The sequence below is a fragment of the Acinonyx jubatus genome, chromosome A2 (assembly GCF_027475565.1).
Source record: "Acinonyx jubatus isolate Ajub_Pintada_27869175 chromosome A2, VMU_Ajub_asm_v1.0, whole genome shotgun sequence".
NCBI classification, from domain to species: Eukaryota; Metazoa; Chordata; class Mammalia; order Carnivora; family Felidae; genus Acinonyx; species Acinonyx jubatus.
In genome coordinates, this window is record NC_069383.1 from 147,592,336 (window position 1) to 147,609,933 (window position 17,598).

At 46.7% G+C, this 17,598-nt stretch overlaps 3 protein-coding genes across 9 annotated transcripts in view; all 3 read left to right on the forward strand.

Moving 5' to 3' along the window:
* RHOA (ras homolog family member A) overlaps positions 1–2,122 on the forward strand; it is a 62,239-nt gene extending 60,117 nt beyond the window's left edge. For all 3 annotated transcript variants that reach the window (XM_027038715.2, XM_027038714.2, XM_053219378.1), the window contains one exon: positions 857–2,122. In XM_027038715.2, coding sequence (XP_026894516.1) covers positions 857–1,030 — 174 coding nt within the window. In that variant the 3' untranslated portion in view covers positions 1,031–2,122. The remainder of the gene's footprint in view (positions 1–856) is intronic.
* Positions 2,123–3,103: 981 nt separating this feature from the next.
* Positions 3,104–4,235, forward strand: GPX1 (glutathione peroxidase 1). The gene is made up of 2 exons (XM_015077118.3): positions 3,104–3,441; positions 3,678–4,235. The coding sequence occupies exons 1-2, from the start codon at positions 3,181–3,183 to the stop codon at positions 4,035–4,037; spliced, it is 621 nt and encodes a 206-aa protein (XP_014932604.1). The 5' UTR covers positions 3,104–3,180; the 3' UTR covers positions 4,038–4,235.
* Positions 4,236–12,227: 7,992 nt separating this feature from the next.
* USP4 (ubiquitin specific peptidase 4) overlaps positions 12,228–17,598 on the forward strand; it is a 48,677-nt gene continuing 43,306 nt past the window's right edge. For 2 of the 5 annotated variants that reach the window (XR_008297149.1, XM_053219398.1), the window contains exons 1-2: positions 12,230–12,466; positions 15,490–15,617. Coding sequence is in view for 4 of the 5 variants with exons in the window: in XM_053219398.1 (XP_053075373.1) it covers positions 12,366–12,466; positions 15,490–15,617 (229 nt within the window). In the remaining variant the exon portion in view is untranslated. Of the gene's footprint in view, positions 12,467–15,489; positions 15,618–17,598 lie in introns of all 5 variants that reach the window. The other 3 variants (XM_027038711.2, XM_027038710.2, XM_027038709.2) reach the window with 3 other exon arrangements.

Here is a 17,598-nt window from a genome sequence, read left to right on the forward strand (position 1 = left end):
AGCCAGGCTGTTTCAAAGAGGGTCCCAGAAGTCTATCTTTCTCCATCTGTCCCTCATTCACTGGGGCCTGCACAGAGGGTCCCTAAGACTCCCTACTCATATGAGATGGGAACCTCTCCTGTGGGATAGCGCTGTGCCTCCAAGGATTGCCTGCCTGAGAAGGGACCATCACAGTAGTCAATGCTCCAAATGCAAGAACTCTATCAGACTCTTGATTTCCCTCTCCAGTTATTACCTTGGTATATGTGAGGCCAAAGATTAAATTGGTGGCAACCAAAGGGTTCGGAAATCCTGAGGACAGGGAGTCCAGACAGAGCCCTGATGCCTTTATAAAATTGATGATGGAGTTGACATCTTGGCTTCTGAGAAGCCAGGTGGCCCAATGGCAGGGCTTCCACCATGCAGGACAAGAGCCTTGAGATCTTTAGGTTTTCCCACTGAGGTTTCTCTGTCTGAATGTCAAGGTCAGGATCTGTTTACTTCCTTGGGCATTCAGTCCTCTGTGAAGCTAACTACAGGAACCCCAGTGCTTACCCTGGATCAATAGCTTGAATAATTTTTCCCTTGATTCCCTGCTTAACCCTGCAGGACTTCTCAGGCCTCTCCCTCCTTTCTCTCAACTTCTCAGAGAAGAGCTTGTTTAATAGGGATTTTATATTAGAGCTGGGGAGGGTCACTGCATATGAGTTTCATAAGACAGAATTCAAATCTGGGTTTGGCAGCACTTATTTTTTATTTTTTTATTATCATAATTATTACTGGCAGCTTTTAAAAGAAGCCTTTAAAGCTGAATTTGAGTACTCTACACTTCATATATGTGACGCTTAACTGAAACTGCTCTTTTCTCTTTGCTTAGGAGCCGGTGAAACCAGAAGAAGGCAGAGATATGGCAAACAGGATTGGTGCTTTTGGGTACATGGAGTGTTCAGCAAAGACCAAAGATGGAGTGAGGGAGGTTTTTGAAATGGCCACAAGAGCCGCTCTGCAAGCCAGACGTGGGAAGAAAAAATCTGGGTGCCTTGTCTTGTGAAACCCTGCTGCAAGCACAGCCCTCATGCGGTTAATTTTGAAGTGCTGTTTATTAATCTTAGTGTATGATTACTGGCCTTTTTCATTTATCTATAATTTACCTAAGATTACAAATCAGAAGTCATCTTGCTACCAGTATTTAGAAGCCAACCATGATTATTAATGATGTCCAACCCACCTGACCACCGGGGTCCTTCTGACACCGCTCTTTAACAGCCCTCCTCTGCACTCCCACCTGACACACCAGGCGCTAATTCAAGGAATTTCTTAACTTCTTGCTTCTTTCTAGAAAGAGAAACAGTTGGTAACTTTTGTGAATTAGGCTGTAACTACTTTATAACTAACATGTCCTGCCTGTCATCTGTCAGCTGCAAGGTACTCTGGTGAGTCACTACTTCAGAGCTTTACTCCTTAACAGATTATATTGGCATAACTCTGTGATGGGCATCCAATTTTTTTGAAAATGTGCTCATCCAGAAGGGTCCAAGTCCATGCAGCTGTGGCAGAGTTACAGTTCCGTGGTTTCATGTTAGTTACCTTATAGTTACTGTGTAATTAGTGCCACTTAATGTATGTTACCAAAAAATAAATATATCTACCCCAGACTAGATGTAGTATTTTTTGTATAATTGGATTTCCTAATACTGATATTTGTCATCCCTGCAGAAAGTGTATTGGTTTTTTAAAAAAGAAAGTGTATTTGAAAATAAAGTCAGATGGAAAATTCATTTTTAAAATTCCCGTTTTGTCAGTTTCTCTGATAAAAGATGGCCATATCACCTGTTTTCGGCCCCACATATCCTATTACCCCCTCCCAAGAGCTGGGCTAAAGAAATAGGAGTTTGGTTTCATGCCTGAGGCATTTAGACACTTCAGAAGGTGGCATAGCCTGTCTCACCTGGACTGCAGGCTCTGGCTCTAGTTCACAGGCTCCCTTTCCTCACTGTATCCAGGTTCCCTCCCAGAGGAGCCGCCAGTTCTCTTAGGCGGCACTCGGTTTCTCACTTCTCTCCAGCTGACTAAACTTTTTTTCTGTACCAGTTAATTTTTCCAACTACTAATAGAATAAAGGCAGTTTTCTAAACTTCCTGTATCCTCGTGTTTGTGTTGCTCTCTCCAGGGCTGGGAGTGGGAGGATATACCCAGCCTAGCTGTCCTTGGAAGGTTCCTTCAGACTGTGAAATATGCTACGTTTGCCCCCGCCCCCCCCCCCAATCTGGCACTAACCTGGCTCCTCCTAAGAAGGTGGAAACAATTATTTTGTGTCATATTCAAGTTCGTAAGTGGTTTAGTGTGGGGAATGTAGTGTATTGAGGAGAGTGAGGGGCACTCCAAGCAGTCACTCCTCTGGACAAATCTTAGGAGTGTGACATTTTTCACTTCCTGCCCATTTTCAGTGTCTAATACTTACAGGCCTGAGTCTGGGGTTAAGGTGATTAGGTATGGAGGATGGCCTGAAGTCGATTGGGTCCACTCCAGAAGGCTGGTGCTGGGCCTAAGTGACTCCTTGGGAAAACCAGTGTTAAGGGCAGTGTCACACTGGAGGTGTGGACAAGAATATGATCCAGGCAGCCCCAGAAAGCAGGGAAATGAGTTACAGCTGGAATTTGGAGCCGGAGCCTGAGCGAGTCCCGGGCGTTGACCACTTTCCTCCAACTTGACCTTATTAGAGCCACAGCGCCTCATTGCAGAGAGAACTTACCTTGGCAGCCACTGCCAACTGCACCAACACCGCAAGTTACAACTTGCTCTGTGCGCCTGGAGACAATAGGGCACAGACTGCAAGACGCGGCACTCACTGCTGTTGCTGGCCAGTCCCCTTGGGCTCTGCCCTAACCCTTTACTAAAAGCCTTTGAGAAATAATCGGAGTTCTCTTGGACGCGAGCCCTGGGCGGGGTAACTCGCGCGAATGCCGCAGCGTCGCTTAGATTTGACCTAGCCTGCCTGGGGTCCGCACTGCCTGGGCGGTGCCCGCATCCGGCCTGGCCGCACCCTCCCGCCCGGCTGGAGAGGGAGGAGGCCGGATGAGGCGGGGCCGAGGGTGGAGGAGCTGCCGGAAAAGTGCCTTCGCCACGTGACCCCACAGTCAGCACTGTCCCAAGCCGAAGCTCGGCACTATTGTGCACTGCACTCTTGTCCCACAGTCCGCCATGTGCGCTGCTCCGCTCGCGGCCGCCGCCCTCGCCGCAGCGGCCCCGCGCTCCGTGTATTCCTTCTCTGCACGTCCGTTGGCCGGCGGGGAGCCCATGAGCCTGGGTTCCCTGCGGGGCAAGGTGCTGCTCATCGAGAATGTGGCGTCGCTCTGAGGCACAACGGTCCGGGACTACACCCAGATGAACGAGCTGCAGCGGCGCCTCGGGCCCCGGGGCCTGGTCGTGCTCGGCTTCCCATGCAACCAGTTCGGGCATCAGGTGCGCCGCGCGGGGCAGAGCGGGGTGGGCGTGCAACCCGGGCTGGGAGCACCAGCGGGTGCGCGGGCCGCACAGCCGCAGGCCCTGGCAGCAGAGAGGCGGGCCACTTGCTTTTGTCCCGTCTGGGTTTCAGGTCCGCCTAGGGATTGTAACTCACCGAGGAACTTCTGGTTTGTGGTCCCAACGTTTCCCCTCCCCTCGCGGCCCCGGGTTCTAGCTGCTCTTCCCTCACGCAGGAGAACGCTAAAAACGAAGAGATCCTGAATTCCCTTAAGTACGTCCGACCTGGCGGCGGGTTCGAGCCCAACTTCACGCTTTTTGAGAAGTGCGAGGTAAATGGCGCGCAGGCGCACCCCCTCTTCGCCTTCCTGCGCCAAGCTCTGCCTGCCCCCAGTGACGACGCCACTGCGCTCATGACCGACCCGAAGTTCATCACCTGGTCTCCAGTGTGTCGCAACGACGTCGCCTGGAACTTTGAGAAGTTCCTGGTGGGCCCAGATGGTGTGCCTGTGCGCAGGTACAGCCGCCGCTTTCCAACCATCGACATTGAGCCTGACATCGAAGCCCTGCTGTCCCAGGGGCCCAGCTGTGCCTAGGGCAACCTTCCTATCCCTGCTGCTTGGCAGCCACAGCACTGCCCTCTGGGGATTTCATCCATGATGGCGTTTCCTCGAAATTTGCATAGAGGAACGCCTGATTTCCAGAAGAATCCCCTGAGTTGGGCGATTATCCATCCCAGCACTCCTTCCCCAAACCAAGGCTTTTCACTAATAAAGTGTTAGATATGAGCAGAACTGAGTGTATGTCCTTTGTTAGTTGGGGACACCTTCCCTAGTAATCTCATTGTCATAGGGCTGTGAGCTTAAGCCTTCACTCCTTTGGCCTTTGTTTTAGCCAAGCCTGAATTTCCTATGCTTTTATTTGCAGTGTGTGGAATCCACTCTTTCCTGTGTAGGAAGCCTGACTCCTGTCCCAGTGTTTTTCCCTCTGCCAGGATATTCAGTAGGGCCTCTTCTTGTAAGTATTTGCTAGGCATGAAATGACATTTGCAAAAAAATAACACGGGATTCACACTCACATTCAGAATTTGTGGCCTCTCTCAAGTGTCAGGCCCACCCATTTTACACAGTTGTAAGCCCATGCACTTTTACAATGTTCTTTTCCATTACTTTGTCAGATCTTTGCATATTGCAACCCAGGCTTATTTATGTCTGCTTTGATGCTGCCTTTACTGGTTGTTTCCTCTCCTGTATTCAGAGTGAGAAAAGAGTGTACAACTGGCCCTTCTGACCATGTGCTGCATGGTACTTAACAGTTGGAATTGTGTCCTTGGTCAGGCTCAGGGTAGGGGCTTATCTCACAGGCCAGCTGCTGCTTCTCAGGTGTGGTTTGGGTCTAATCTCTCCCATCTGTTGGCTCTGCTTGTCAATCTTTTGAGACCTATCTGGAGAACATCCTATCACCAGTACAGGGGATTCTGTAGGGCTTGGATGCAGGTTCTCCTTGGATAGACAAAGATGCAGAAACATGTTAGCAGGGTCACCCAGTCCAGAATGTGGCTCATCATTCAGTCCTAGGCCATGTGTTCTGTTAGCTTTCAGGAATGCAGTCCTCAGGAAGTCAGAAAGAGACAGTATAGAATTACTAAAAGCTCTGAGGTAGTACAGGGTACTTTGAGAACAGGAGAGCCAGGCCCATTAGGGGGGATCATACTTCCCTCCTGGAGGAAATGAGTGTGAAGCTGAAAAGGTCAAGAAGCAGTCAGCTGAGGAATGAGCTGATGGAGGGTGGACAAGCAGGGAGGACGGTGTGCAAGAGTCTGAGGTGGAAAGGTGGCATCACTGACTAAGTTGGACAACACAAGGGCAAGGAAGTTTGGGGAGGAGAGTGTTCATATTCAGACATCTTGCATGAGACATGCAGATGGAGTATCTGGAGCAGGTGGTTACAAGAGGCTTAGAAAAGCAGTATGGCTTGGAAACAAAGGTCTAGCCAAGGGGACAGTAAATAGCCATCAGAGAGTATGAGATCACCTGGGGACAGTAGCAAGAAAAAAGTCAGGCAGTGGGGGCTAGGCCTGAGGTCTGGATTCAAAACCCTGGGTCAGGTAACAGGCAAGCTGGGAGAACAAGGATGGAGTCAAGGAGCCATGAGAAGGGATATTTCATGAAGAATGGTTACTGGGGCAAGTGATTATGGATTGACTATTCCTCATCAAGTACAGTTTCAGGGGGAGAGCAGGAGCTGAAGCCAGATAACCAAGTGCCCAAGATAGGCCAGGTCCTGTTCTAGGAGCTAAACATAGAGCCCCCTCCCCCAAGAATCCCCATGTTCCATGGCCCACATCCAGAGATAACTGCTTTGGAAAGTCTGGGGACTTAGGACCTAGAAGTCCTACTCAGCTACCTGTAAGTTGGATCTGAGCACAGACTTTCTGCTCCAACTCTCCCCTTTCCTGTAAAGGGTCGGTCAGTGTGGCCCAGGCCACGTTCTCTGGTTGGCTCCTAGATGAGAACCCAGGGCTTTCTGCCCTGACTTCAACCTCTTCCCCCCAAGCTGCCTGGTGACTCACTCCTACTTGCCCACTTTTTTTTCCCTCTCAGTTTATGCCTAGGGCTGCCAAGGATGGGAATTTATGAGCTCTCAGTGTGGCTGACCCTGGCTGGCATATCCTCCTAGGACTTCAAGCTGCCTGCCTCCCATAATTGAAAATCCTTTCCAACTCTCTCCTTCAGGAAGAATCAGAATAAAGCCAGTTAACACCTCTTCCTCCCCAAGAAACCAGACATCTTCCCCCCAACACACAGAAACACACACTCCTACACATACACATTCCTTATCATTCGACCATGAAACAGCTACTGGCTCTGACCTACACCCACCCCACCCTGTCATGAATCAGCAGCTTAAAAGAACAAGTAAAAGTAAGCGAAGGAATCCCAGTGAGCCTTCCTGAGGTCCTAGCCTTTAGTTAAAATGGCTGCAGAACATTGATCTGGGAGCAGGCAATAGCATTTAGGCCACAGACCTTTTGAGAAGGGAATGGACCCTGCTGTTACTCAAATTCAGAAGCTTCCATTTTAGCAGTTTTCCCAGAAAATATTGGTTTTGTTTTGTTTTGTTTTTAAAGCATTAAATCTGATAAGCTTATACAGATGTACATCAAGCCACCATGATGTACACCTTAAATATTTTACAATTTTATTGGTCAATTAAACCTCAATAAAACTGAGGGGTGGGGCACCTGGGTGGCTCAGTCTTTTAAGTGTCTGACTTCGGCTCAGGTCATGAGCTCACAGTTCCTGGATTCAAGCCCCATGTTGGGCTCTGTGCTGACAATTCAGAGCCTGGAGCCTGCTTCAGATTCTATGAGTCCTTCTCTCTTTCTGCCCCTCCCCTGTTTGTGCACACCCTCTCTCTCTAAATAAACATTAAAAAAAAAAACCAATAAAATTGAAAAAAAATCTGATAAAATTCAGTTAGACACTTCTTGCATTTAGCCCTTTATGAGATGACTTCCTCATTCTGTCTCAATGTAGTTCCACAAACAACATTTAATACTAGCTTAATTTATTTTTAAGGCATTTTTTAAAAATTTATTTCTTGGAGTGGGGGACAGGGGCAGAGAGAGAGGGAAGAAAGAGAATTCCAAGCAACCTCTGCACTATCAGTGCATGGGGCTCTAATTCATGAGTCGCAAGATCATGACCTGAGCTGAAGTCACTTAGCCGACTGAGCCACCCAGGCACCCAAAAACTAGCTTCTTTTTAAAAATTTAAAATATGGGCACCTGGGTGGCTCAGTTAAGCGTCTGACTTTGGCTCAGGTCATGATCTCATGGCTCGTGAGTTCAAGCCCTGCATCGGGCTCTGTGCTGACAGCTCAGAGCCTGGAGCCTGCTTCAGTTTCTGAGTCTCCCTCTCTCTCTGCCCCTCCCCCACTTGCACTCTGTCTCTCTCTGTCTCAAAAATAAATATTAAAGAAAAATTTTTATTAAAAATAAAAAAATAAGTAAAACAAGTTTATTTTCAGAGAAACATTCCTGTCCCTATCAGTTCAATAAATCTCTTAAGCTTAAACTTTTGGATAATACTAAGTAAAAACACTGCGTAAAGATTTCCCTAAGAGAACCCAGCATGGATCTATAAAGAATGGACAGTGATCCCTGCCAAAGAACCCTGAACTTGGCAAATTTTTATTGTATTACAATCATCAAATAGGCTAGAAGAGCAAATAGACTAGCTCCAGCTAGTCACACAAGTTACCAGATACATGCTTTGCATCAGTAACTACTGAATTGGGAGCTGGGAGCACAAATAGGAGTTCTAGCCTAAGGAGTAAGGGCTCATGGGCCCAGCCCCTACCCCTGGGAGTAACAGAGAAGCAAACTCTGAGCCCCGAGATCCTTCAGCTTTGACCTCCCCAAGAACTGAACTCCAGATTTGTCATGTGAGAAAGCAAAACTAAGATCATCAACTAGGTAGGCAGCTTGCTGATGGGTATTCTAGCTGCATTCAGAGCTAAGACTGACATAACAGTGATGTGCTAAGCAGAAGCCCAGCAGCCTTTCCATTATTCATCTCACAGACAGACACCCCATCTCCAGTGCCCCTGCCCCCAGTCCTAGTATTAGTTGCAGCCAGATAGGCCAGAGTATGAGACCACAAAACACTCCCACGTCATCCAAATGCCTAAAGTCCAAGCAGTAGCCAGGAGAATATGTAGCCCACCTTGGGTGGTGCTGAAGAGCCCTACAGGCCACCTAGCTCCACAGGGAGGCAAATGGAAGCAATCCAAGTCTCCCTGCAGAGGAAGCACCTGTTACCCCAGCCTCCTCTGTCCCCAGAATGTAACTATGCCTGTGTACATATGTGGGTGAATCTAAAGGAACCCTGGTCCCCTGAGCATCCCTTGCAGACTCATCATACGTGCCCATAGGCCAAGGGAAATGTCAGCATGACTTGGTTCCCTATCTATACTAGTTGTTTAGTTTTCCTTCCCAGCAATGTGCCTGTACCATCACCCTCCATGTTCCTGGAGCACTTTGTCACACAACACACAAAGTGTAATTGCATGTGAAAATATCTTCCCCAACCATGCTGGCTGTAAACCCCTGGAGGATAGGGGCTGTGAGTACTTGTATGTAATAGATTATTAGCAAAATGAAAAAAATGGCTGTATCTGATATTCTTCCATTCATTTCATCCAAGAAATGCCTATTGAGAATTTGCTCTGTATAAAGAGCAAACAACACAATTAACAGCTAAATACTTGTGTATGGCTAAGACATCAATGGTAATAGAGGAGGAAGAGGCGGGCCTGGCTGGCTCAGTTGGTAGGGCATCTGACTCTTGATCTCAGGGTCCTCAATTCAAGCCCCACGTTGAGTGTGGAACCTACTTTAAAAAAAAAAAAAAAAGAATTAGAGGAGGAAGAGAGGACACTGGCCACACCTGGGCTCAGGGTGCCATACCCTCCATGCCCAATCAGGGCTGGTCACCAATAGTGGCACAACCAGAATGGAATCCATCCAATAGCATGAGTCTTCAAATGTAGGAAAGGTGATTCCTAGTTCCTCTCTGAGATTCCTTCAGGTCTTTGCCTCTGTCACCTTCCCCAGTAATATAATCCTTCTATAACAAAGGTTATAATGTCACTGATAAGGTATTTAATTCTTCTAAAATGTATTTGTAGAATCTTTTATTGTTTCACAGTCCTCTGGGCAGGTTAAATAAACACAGACAAGAAGGAAACAAAAATATTTCTCCCAGGGCACGTGGGTGGCTCAGTGGGTTAAGTGTCTGACTTTGGCTCAAGTCATTATCTCACAGTTTGTTAGTTGGAGCCCCACATTGGGCTCTGTGCTGACAGCTCAGCCTGGAGCCTGCTTCAGATTCTGTCTCCCTCTCTCTCTCTGCCCCTCTCCTGCTTGTGCTCTGTCTCTCAAAAATAAGTAAACGGTAAATATCTACATATACTAACTTAGACAACACACACGTGTGTGTGTGTGTATACATATACTAAGTTGAACAACACATACACATATATATATGTTTGTATTTCTCCCCGAAGAGACCTGTAACCAAAAGCTGCCCAATATATTTGTGAATACTGCCACACGTCTCTGTCATTGCTGGCCAAGTGTGGACCAAGTCTAAGCTGGGAGGGCCAACTGCAGTGAGGTGTAGAGCAAGCCATACTGCCAGCCAAGGCAAGAACTTTTTGATTTGGAATCAGATAAAGCTTGAAGTTCGCACACTCAGACATTACAAACTCTCAGTTGGATCATCACAGTCCAATATAAGCCTGTTTGTTCCCTCTAGCTGACTTCCTGCTTGCCTTCCTATTCTTGTAGTCCAAGCTTCCATGGCAATGGGTGGGTTCTTCAGTTCTGGGATTTGGTTATGAGGCCAAGTGAGTGCCCTACTAGGCCTAAACCTCTCCCTAGGGTAAGAGACCCAACAGAGAACACGGCCCTGGTGCCTGGGTGTCTCCTGAGCTGAATCATGCACTTCCTACCAAATCCACAGGTCACCCAAAACAGCAGGAGCACATGGGCAGATGTTGATAGTTTCCAGTTCACAATTTTTAACACTTTAATTAAAGAAAAAAAGTTTTAATTTTTTAAATGTTTATTTATTTTTGAGAGAGAGGCAGAAAGAGAGGGAGACATAGAATCTAAAGCAGGCTCCAGGCTCCAAGCTGTCAGCACGGAGCCCGATGTAGGGCTTGAACCCCCCAACCATGAGATCATGACCTGAGCTGAAGTTGGATGCTTAACTGACTGAACCACCCAGGTGCCCCTTCAATCTTTAACATTTTAATCAAACTCACTAAAAACATTTAATAACTTTGGAGATAATGATTTTCTGACTGTGAAGTTTCACTTTATTCCTTGCATTTTAACTATTAGCATTTTATAATCTTAGTATAAGGAACCATCCATAGTGTGTGTTTTTTTACAGCCATTTAATAGCACTGAAGAGATCCTGCCTTAAAAAGGTTTTCCAAAGTTTTCATATTTATAATTAGGTTTTGTCCCCTTTTCTAGTGGTGCTGAGGACTTATCCTACTTCCTTAAGACTCTGACCCAGACCATAAATGGTACAGGAGAAACTGCTAAAAAAAGAAGAGAGAAGCAGACACCCTCTAGTGTAGGTTCTGATAACCCAGCTTTCTTTTTCCATAAATAACAGTTGTTCCAAAAACAACATTTTTAACAATTTCAAAGAACTTTCACAGGAGGGCACTCAAGGTTGTCAGGGCTGACTCCCAGATGTAGAATTATCATGTCGTGGTAACTCTTATCTGCAGGGGATTAACTGCTATGTGGTTATTCAAGGCGGTTTTAATTCCAAATTTACTTTCCCCTCCTATCTACCCAACTGCCAAGAGGCCTGTGTTACCAGATGATACGTGAAAGCTGTCCCAGCTAGTGCAAATTGAATTCATGCTAATTTCAATTAGCCAAAACCCAACATAAAAATACTATATCTGTTCAAATGACTTACCACACCTTCACCAAGCCTGTGCTCCCTCCTCCATTCCCAACACTAAACATGGCTCATCTGTTTCTCCTCTCCTCCCTCATTGCCATCTCTACAGTGAAAGGTTCTTAACAGTTCTCTGGGCTGCTATTTCGTCTCTGCTCTGAAACCTTTTATAATATCTGTGGGCCATTTAAGGCAGAGCATGTGGCCCTTCTGGCCTCTGTTTTAGCTTTAGATTGAAGGTTCTTTCCAGCTTAATTGGTCTAATCCTCACTCTTTGATACTGCCCTGCGTGTTCCAGAAATTGACTCCTGTAGTTTCACTTCCTGTAACATGCACCATCATTTCTATGCATAAGATCACACTCAAATGTTACACAAGCCAAAGGCTGCCTTTCACAGCTCAGGGTTCTAGTCTTTGGTTCATACCCCCCCCCCCTTTTATTCATACTCCTTAATGGCACTTACCACACACAGTGTGACGCTGGGTCTGTGTAAGATGTGTTCTCCAGTAGATTGTATGAAGTCAGGCACTGTGTCTTATTTTGGAGGACAGAACTGCTCGACACCAGCTGCCTGGCTTCCTCGCGGGCTTACTTCCCACTCTATGAGGAGGGCTGTACTTTTTGTATGCAGGGTCGAGTGGAAAACATAGTGTTCAGGACAATGCTTCTTGTTGCAGCAAAAAACTAAGAAACAGCTTGGGCACCTAATGTGGAGAACACATCTGGACCTCTGCTTCCCCCAGTTGCTATCGCCCCTCAGCGGCTGCTTGTCTCCCTGACTAGCTCAGTGAGGAGGGCTTGGGGAATTCTGTTGTGGGCCATGATTCTGGCATCTAGATTGTTTTGAGACGAGTGTTCATGACTACACCACACCTTTGAGTCCTGGTCCCAAGGCGCTGGTGCACCCGGCACTCCCCAAATCCCTTTTGGGTCTCCAGGGCAGGGACCCCGATCCCAAGTCTGGGCGGCTAAGGACTGGCCTAAGGTCTCCAGCGGAAAGCAAGAAAAGCTAGGAGCAGGCTAACAGCGCAGGCCCTGGTGGTGTGCCCGGGGTGGGGGAGGGAGTGTCTTCCGTCAGTCAGCTAGAGATGGCCGGGCAAGACAGAGAAAGGGGTGCGGAACAGGCATCCCGCGGAGCTGCCCGCAGGGCGGGAGAAAAGCGCAGCTAGCTTCCCTCTGCCCGCCTCCTCTTCCGGCCTCCTCCCGGCTCTGCCGCGCTTCAGTGGGAGTGGAGCTGCGCGTGAGAGGCGGGCCGGAGAGGCGGGCCGAAGAGGCAAAGGCCAGCGGGCTAGTCAAGGCCGCGGCCCGAGGTGGGGTTAGGCCGCGCGCGCACGTGTGCGTGCGTGCGTGCATGCGTGCGTGGGCGCGGTCCACAGCACGCCGTGCGCGAAGCGGATGTCCGGGCCGGCTGGGCCGGGGCCGCGGACGAGATGGCGGAAGGTGGAGGCTGCCGTGAGCGACCGGATGCGGAGACCCAGAAATCGGAGCTCGGGGCCTTGATGAGGACCACGCTCCAACGAGGGGCGCAGTGGTGAGCGCCAGGCCCGCCGTGCCGCCCTCAAGGCCAGGGGCAGGGGCTCTGGCCCTAAGGCCGGACCCCTCTTTCCCGGCTTGGGTAGGGGCCGGGCGGGGGCGATGTTAGTGACCCTTGCAGGGTGTCCTGAGCCCTGTCCCTCAGGAGAGGAAAGTAGGATCACCTCTGGGAAAGAGTGAAGGTCGTCCCGGCCCATTCAGAGCCCCAGAGAGTGGACCCGGTGGGGGCGAGGGCTGCAGGATGCGGGGGAGGGGGGGTGCTCACGGGGACCTTCAGGATGTGAAGAGCCCTTTACCTTCGAGGAATTGCAGTGTGACCTTGAGCGAAGGCGACCACACCTCCCAGACCCTGGTTCCTTACTGTTAAAGCCAGGGTAACCAGTATTTGGCACCCCCGCCCTTTGGGTTGAGAAGAAGATCAGAAGTAGATACTTTTGTAACTTGTAAACTGCCGTGCGGGTGCCAAGGTTAGAAGCTGAACAAATGTTTGAGAGCTCCAGGTTACTTTGGTAGTAAATGTCAAAAATAATTGTGGCGGCAGCATTTCGGAGTGGGAGAGGAGGATAGATTAGAGCCTAGATAAAAAGATTAAAAGTTCAGGGTTTGGAAGAGCAAGTCTGAGACCAGAGGTTTCTTAATTTGTTTAGTAGAAGAGAAGATACTTCGACTAGTTAGATTTCTTGGTAGTCTTATCGTGTGAGAGTAGAAAGCTAGGGCTTGGCTTTGCATTGAACTTGATTGAACGAACATCCGTCTTTAAGAAACTGTGGCTGTGTTGATAATGCCGTTTACAGTAACAGAGGAATTGAGCAGGGAAGGGAAACCTTGGGATTAGGAGGAGTTCAGATAGGGCTTTACAGTGTTCTTCAGCTGGCCAAGCTGTGAAATGCAGGGCAAGCAGAGGAAATTATCCTGCATAGGGGTGATATATGAAGGACACTCAGCAGAACCAGAGGAAATTTGAGATAGACTAAGAACACGCACTAAAAGTGTTTGGAGGGTGCTGTTCAAGGGGTTTGGAGGGAAAAGAGCATTGTAGAGATTTGGATATATTTATGGATCTTTGTGGCCTCTGGGAAGCTGCCTGATCTCTGAAGTTTGTTGGCTATAAAACTTAAAGGACTCACCAATATAATTGTGCTCCCCCCCCCCCGAGATTTCCCCCTCCTTCTTAGTTGTAAAACAGCATAGTGATACTTTTTTTTTTTTTTAAGCTTATTTATTTTGAGAGAGAGGGAAAGAGAATATGAGCAGGGGAGAGGCAGAGAGAGAGGGAGAAAGAGGATCGATCCCAAGCAGGCTCCACAGTGTCAACACATAGCTGGACTTGGGGCTTGAACTCATGAACGGTGAGATCATGATAGCCTAAACCAAGAGTCAGATGCTTAACTGACAGCCACCCACACACCCCAACAGCACAGTGATACTTTTTAAATATAACCAGAGCAACTTAATAACTAGACACTAGAAACTATTATATGTCACACCTAGACACTGTTGTATATGTATACACACAAGCTTTTTTAAACACATAACTTTTATAAAAAACTTATGAATTGTTTTTTTTATTACAAAGTGCCATACTTACAGTTTTAAAATAAAGCCTTTTTCTTAGAAATGTTACAAACATTAATATGGTTTTACAAACTACAACAGTGTGGGGGAATGAATTAGCCTGGTTGCTTGACTTCAAATGAAGTTTTTTTGAATCTTAAAAAGGCCTGAGTCTGGGAAAAAATGTATATGCCTATATTTGATAAGAGATTATTATCCCTTTGTCAGATTACAAAACAGAAGACAGATTTTTACTGATTGGGATATTTTTCTTTTTATGTTTTAGTCTTAATCAAATATTTATTAAGTGCCTTCTATATGCAGGGAGCTAACTCTCTGTGCCTAGATGTCTATATGTACGAAACACATGCATTTTTTAAATATTTTCTTTGGTACTCACAGGAAATCTGAAGTGTGTGGTGTTATTATCGCATTTTCAGAAAGAAAATTAACTTAATGCTCTACATGTCAAACAGTGTAACCAAACTGTCTTGGACAAGGACCTCTATAAAGATCATTATGAAATTAATGACTTGCTTATTAGCAAACAAGATTTTACTCATAGGAGGACATCATTTATTTATGTATTTATTGAGTAGTAGATATTTTTCTTTTTAATGTTTGTTTTTGAGACAGTGCAAGCAGGGGAGGGGCAGAGAGAGAGGGAGATACAGAATCTGAAGCAAGCTCCAGGCTCTGAGCTGTCAGCAGAGAGCTTGAAGTACGGCTTGAACCCACGAACCGTGAGATCATGACCTGAGCCTAAGTCGGACGCTTAACCAACTGAGCCACCCAGGCACCCCAGAAGGACATCATTTAAAAAAGCCTTTTGAGGTGTGCTTCGGTGGTTCAGTCAGTTAAGCATCCAACCCTTGATTTTGTCTCAGGTCATGATCTCATGGTTTGTGAGTTTGAGCCCTGCATCAGGCTCTGTGCTAACAGTGTGGAATCAGCTTCAGAATCTCTCAATCTCTCTCTTTTCCCTGCTCCTCCCCTGCTCACTCTCTCTTTCTCTCTCAAATAAATAAGTAAATAAATAAATAAACATTTATTAAAAAAGGCCTTTTGAAGCCAATCGTTTCCTTTTATTTATTCATTAGTTATTTATAAATTATAATATAAATATAAATTATTTGTATTTATTTATTTTTAAGTAAGCTCTACACTCAACGTGGGGCTTGAACTCACGACCCGGAGATCAAGAGTCACACACTCCACTGACTGAGCCAGCCAGCTGCCCCTATTCATTTTTTCAAAAATCATTTCAGTTTATGGATTTTTTTACCTTTGCCAGACCATGTCTGCCATGTGGGGCCTATTCTGGCTTTTGTTCTTAAGAGTGTGTTTTTGAGTGGGGACTGTGTATTGCTCAGGTGGGAAAACCATAAAAAAAAAAAATTAAGAGAGAAGTTGCAGAAACTTACAACCTCAGCTTTTCTGGTATAGTAAATTTTTGTCTGTCTCTAGGTATCTTATTGACAGCCGGTGGTTCAAGCAGTGGAAGAAGTATGTGGGCTTCGACAGCTGGGATATGTACAATGTGGGTGAACACAATCTGTTTCCTGGCCCAATAGATAACTCTGGACTCTTTTCAGGTATAGTATCCCATTGCTTTTCTTTTGTTTAAAAAAATTTTTTTTTAATTCTATTTATTTTGGAGAGAGAGAGAGACAGAGTGTGAACAGGGGAGGGGCAGAGAGAGAAAGGGAGACACAGAATCCAAAGCAGGCTGCAGGTTCTGAGCTGTCAGCACAGAGCCTGATGCAGGGCTCGAACCCACAAACCGTGAGATCATGACCTGAGCCAAAGTCAGACACTTAACTGACTGAGCCACCTAGGTGCCCCCCCCCCCCCATTGCTTTTCTAACTGAAATATTCCAGGCACGCAGTGGTCTGAGGTGGTGTTTATCAGTAACATGGACATGACGAACCTAACTTTGCTACTATGAGGGGATAGAAACAAGTATCCTTGATTTGTATCTATCAAAGAAGGCTTTGTAGACACTCAGGGAGAAGTTAAGTTACTCTTTTCCTAAACTGCTTCTAAAGAGCAGCTTCTAGTATTTTTCTGTTTGCAAATTAGTTCTGCTAGAGATGTCAGATTTTAGATTAGCATGTGGAATGGAAAGAATAGGATGTCATTTTGAAATTGCATCTGGAATCTGAAATTTGGGCACCAGAATGTTCTGTGTTAACCTTTGCAGTTGAACAAACTGTAGACCTGTCTCATCCATCAAACATTCCTGTGATGGTTGTTTGTCACAGAAGTGGTGTGAGGAGAAGTGGAAGGTAGAGCTACCATCACGATCAGCTCCCAGTGGAAGAAGTGACTGAAAAAGTGATGTGTGACCTACCAGAGCTGGGCTTGTACCTGTAGATGCATTGAGATGACAGTTGGGCTTTCTCAGGCTCTTTTCTGCCTAGCTTTAGACTCAACTTGCAAGCAGGACACAGGTGATCTGTTGATTTTGCCCCAAATCAGAGCAGTAGGAAGATAGACAATACATGAAGCTTGATCCAAGTACCTAACACCAAGCTGGGTGTTTTTAAAAATGAGCAGTGCTTCGGGCTCCTGGGTGGTTTAGTTGGTTGAGTGTCTCTTTTTCGACTCAGGTCATGATCCCAGGGTTGTGGGATCAAGCCCCACATTGGGGTCCATGCTCAGCATGGAGCCTGCTTGAGATTCTCCCCCCTCTTTCCCTCTCTCTCTCTCTCTCCCCCCTCCCTCTCCCCCCCCCTCAGAAATGCTCAGACTTGTTTTAGTGGAGGTCTAATGACATAATGAATAATTCATGTACTTTGTTTCCTGATATAGGTCACATATGGTGGCATCATACCATGAAGTTGCCCTAAGGGAGCACAGCAGTGTATTTGCACTTTTCTTCCCCATGCCCTGCTCTTTTTTATTTTATTTTTTCCAGTAATCTCTAACCCCAACGTGGGACTCAATCTCATGACCCTGAGATCAGGAGTTGCATGCTGTACTGACTGAGGGGGAGACAGAGGATCCAAAGCGGGCTCTGCACTGACAGCAGAGAACCCAACGCAGGGCTTAAAGTAGGACGCTCAACCGACTGAGTCACCCAGGTCCCCATTCTTTTTTTTTTTTTGAATAGATTTTTTTTTTTTTTTAATGTTTATTTTTGAGAGAGGGAGAAACAGGACAAGCGGGGGAGGGATAGAGACACAGAATCTGAAACAGGCTCCAGGCTCTGAGCTGTCAGCACAGAGTCTGACGTGGGGCTCAAACTCATGAATGGTGAGATCATGACCTGAGCTGAAGTTGGACAATCAACCGACTAAGTCACCCAGGTGCCCTATGAATAGGAGATTTCTTAATGCTTTTAAAAGTATTAGTGATAAGAATCCTAGGGCTAGAGGGGCTCTCTGAAGTCATTTTGCATGATTTTCAGCTAAGGGCAGGCATTTCTTCCATGGTCCCCCAATTTGATGTCATCTGGCTTTGGCTTGAAACATTTGCTGTGTGCTTAGGAAGTGAGAAGTACATTCTGTTCAGACCCTGCTTCCTTGGAACATTGACAGTACAGGAATGACCTATTTCATGATTGAGGGTCA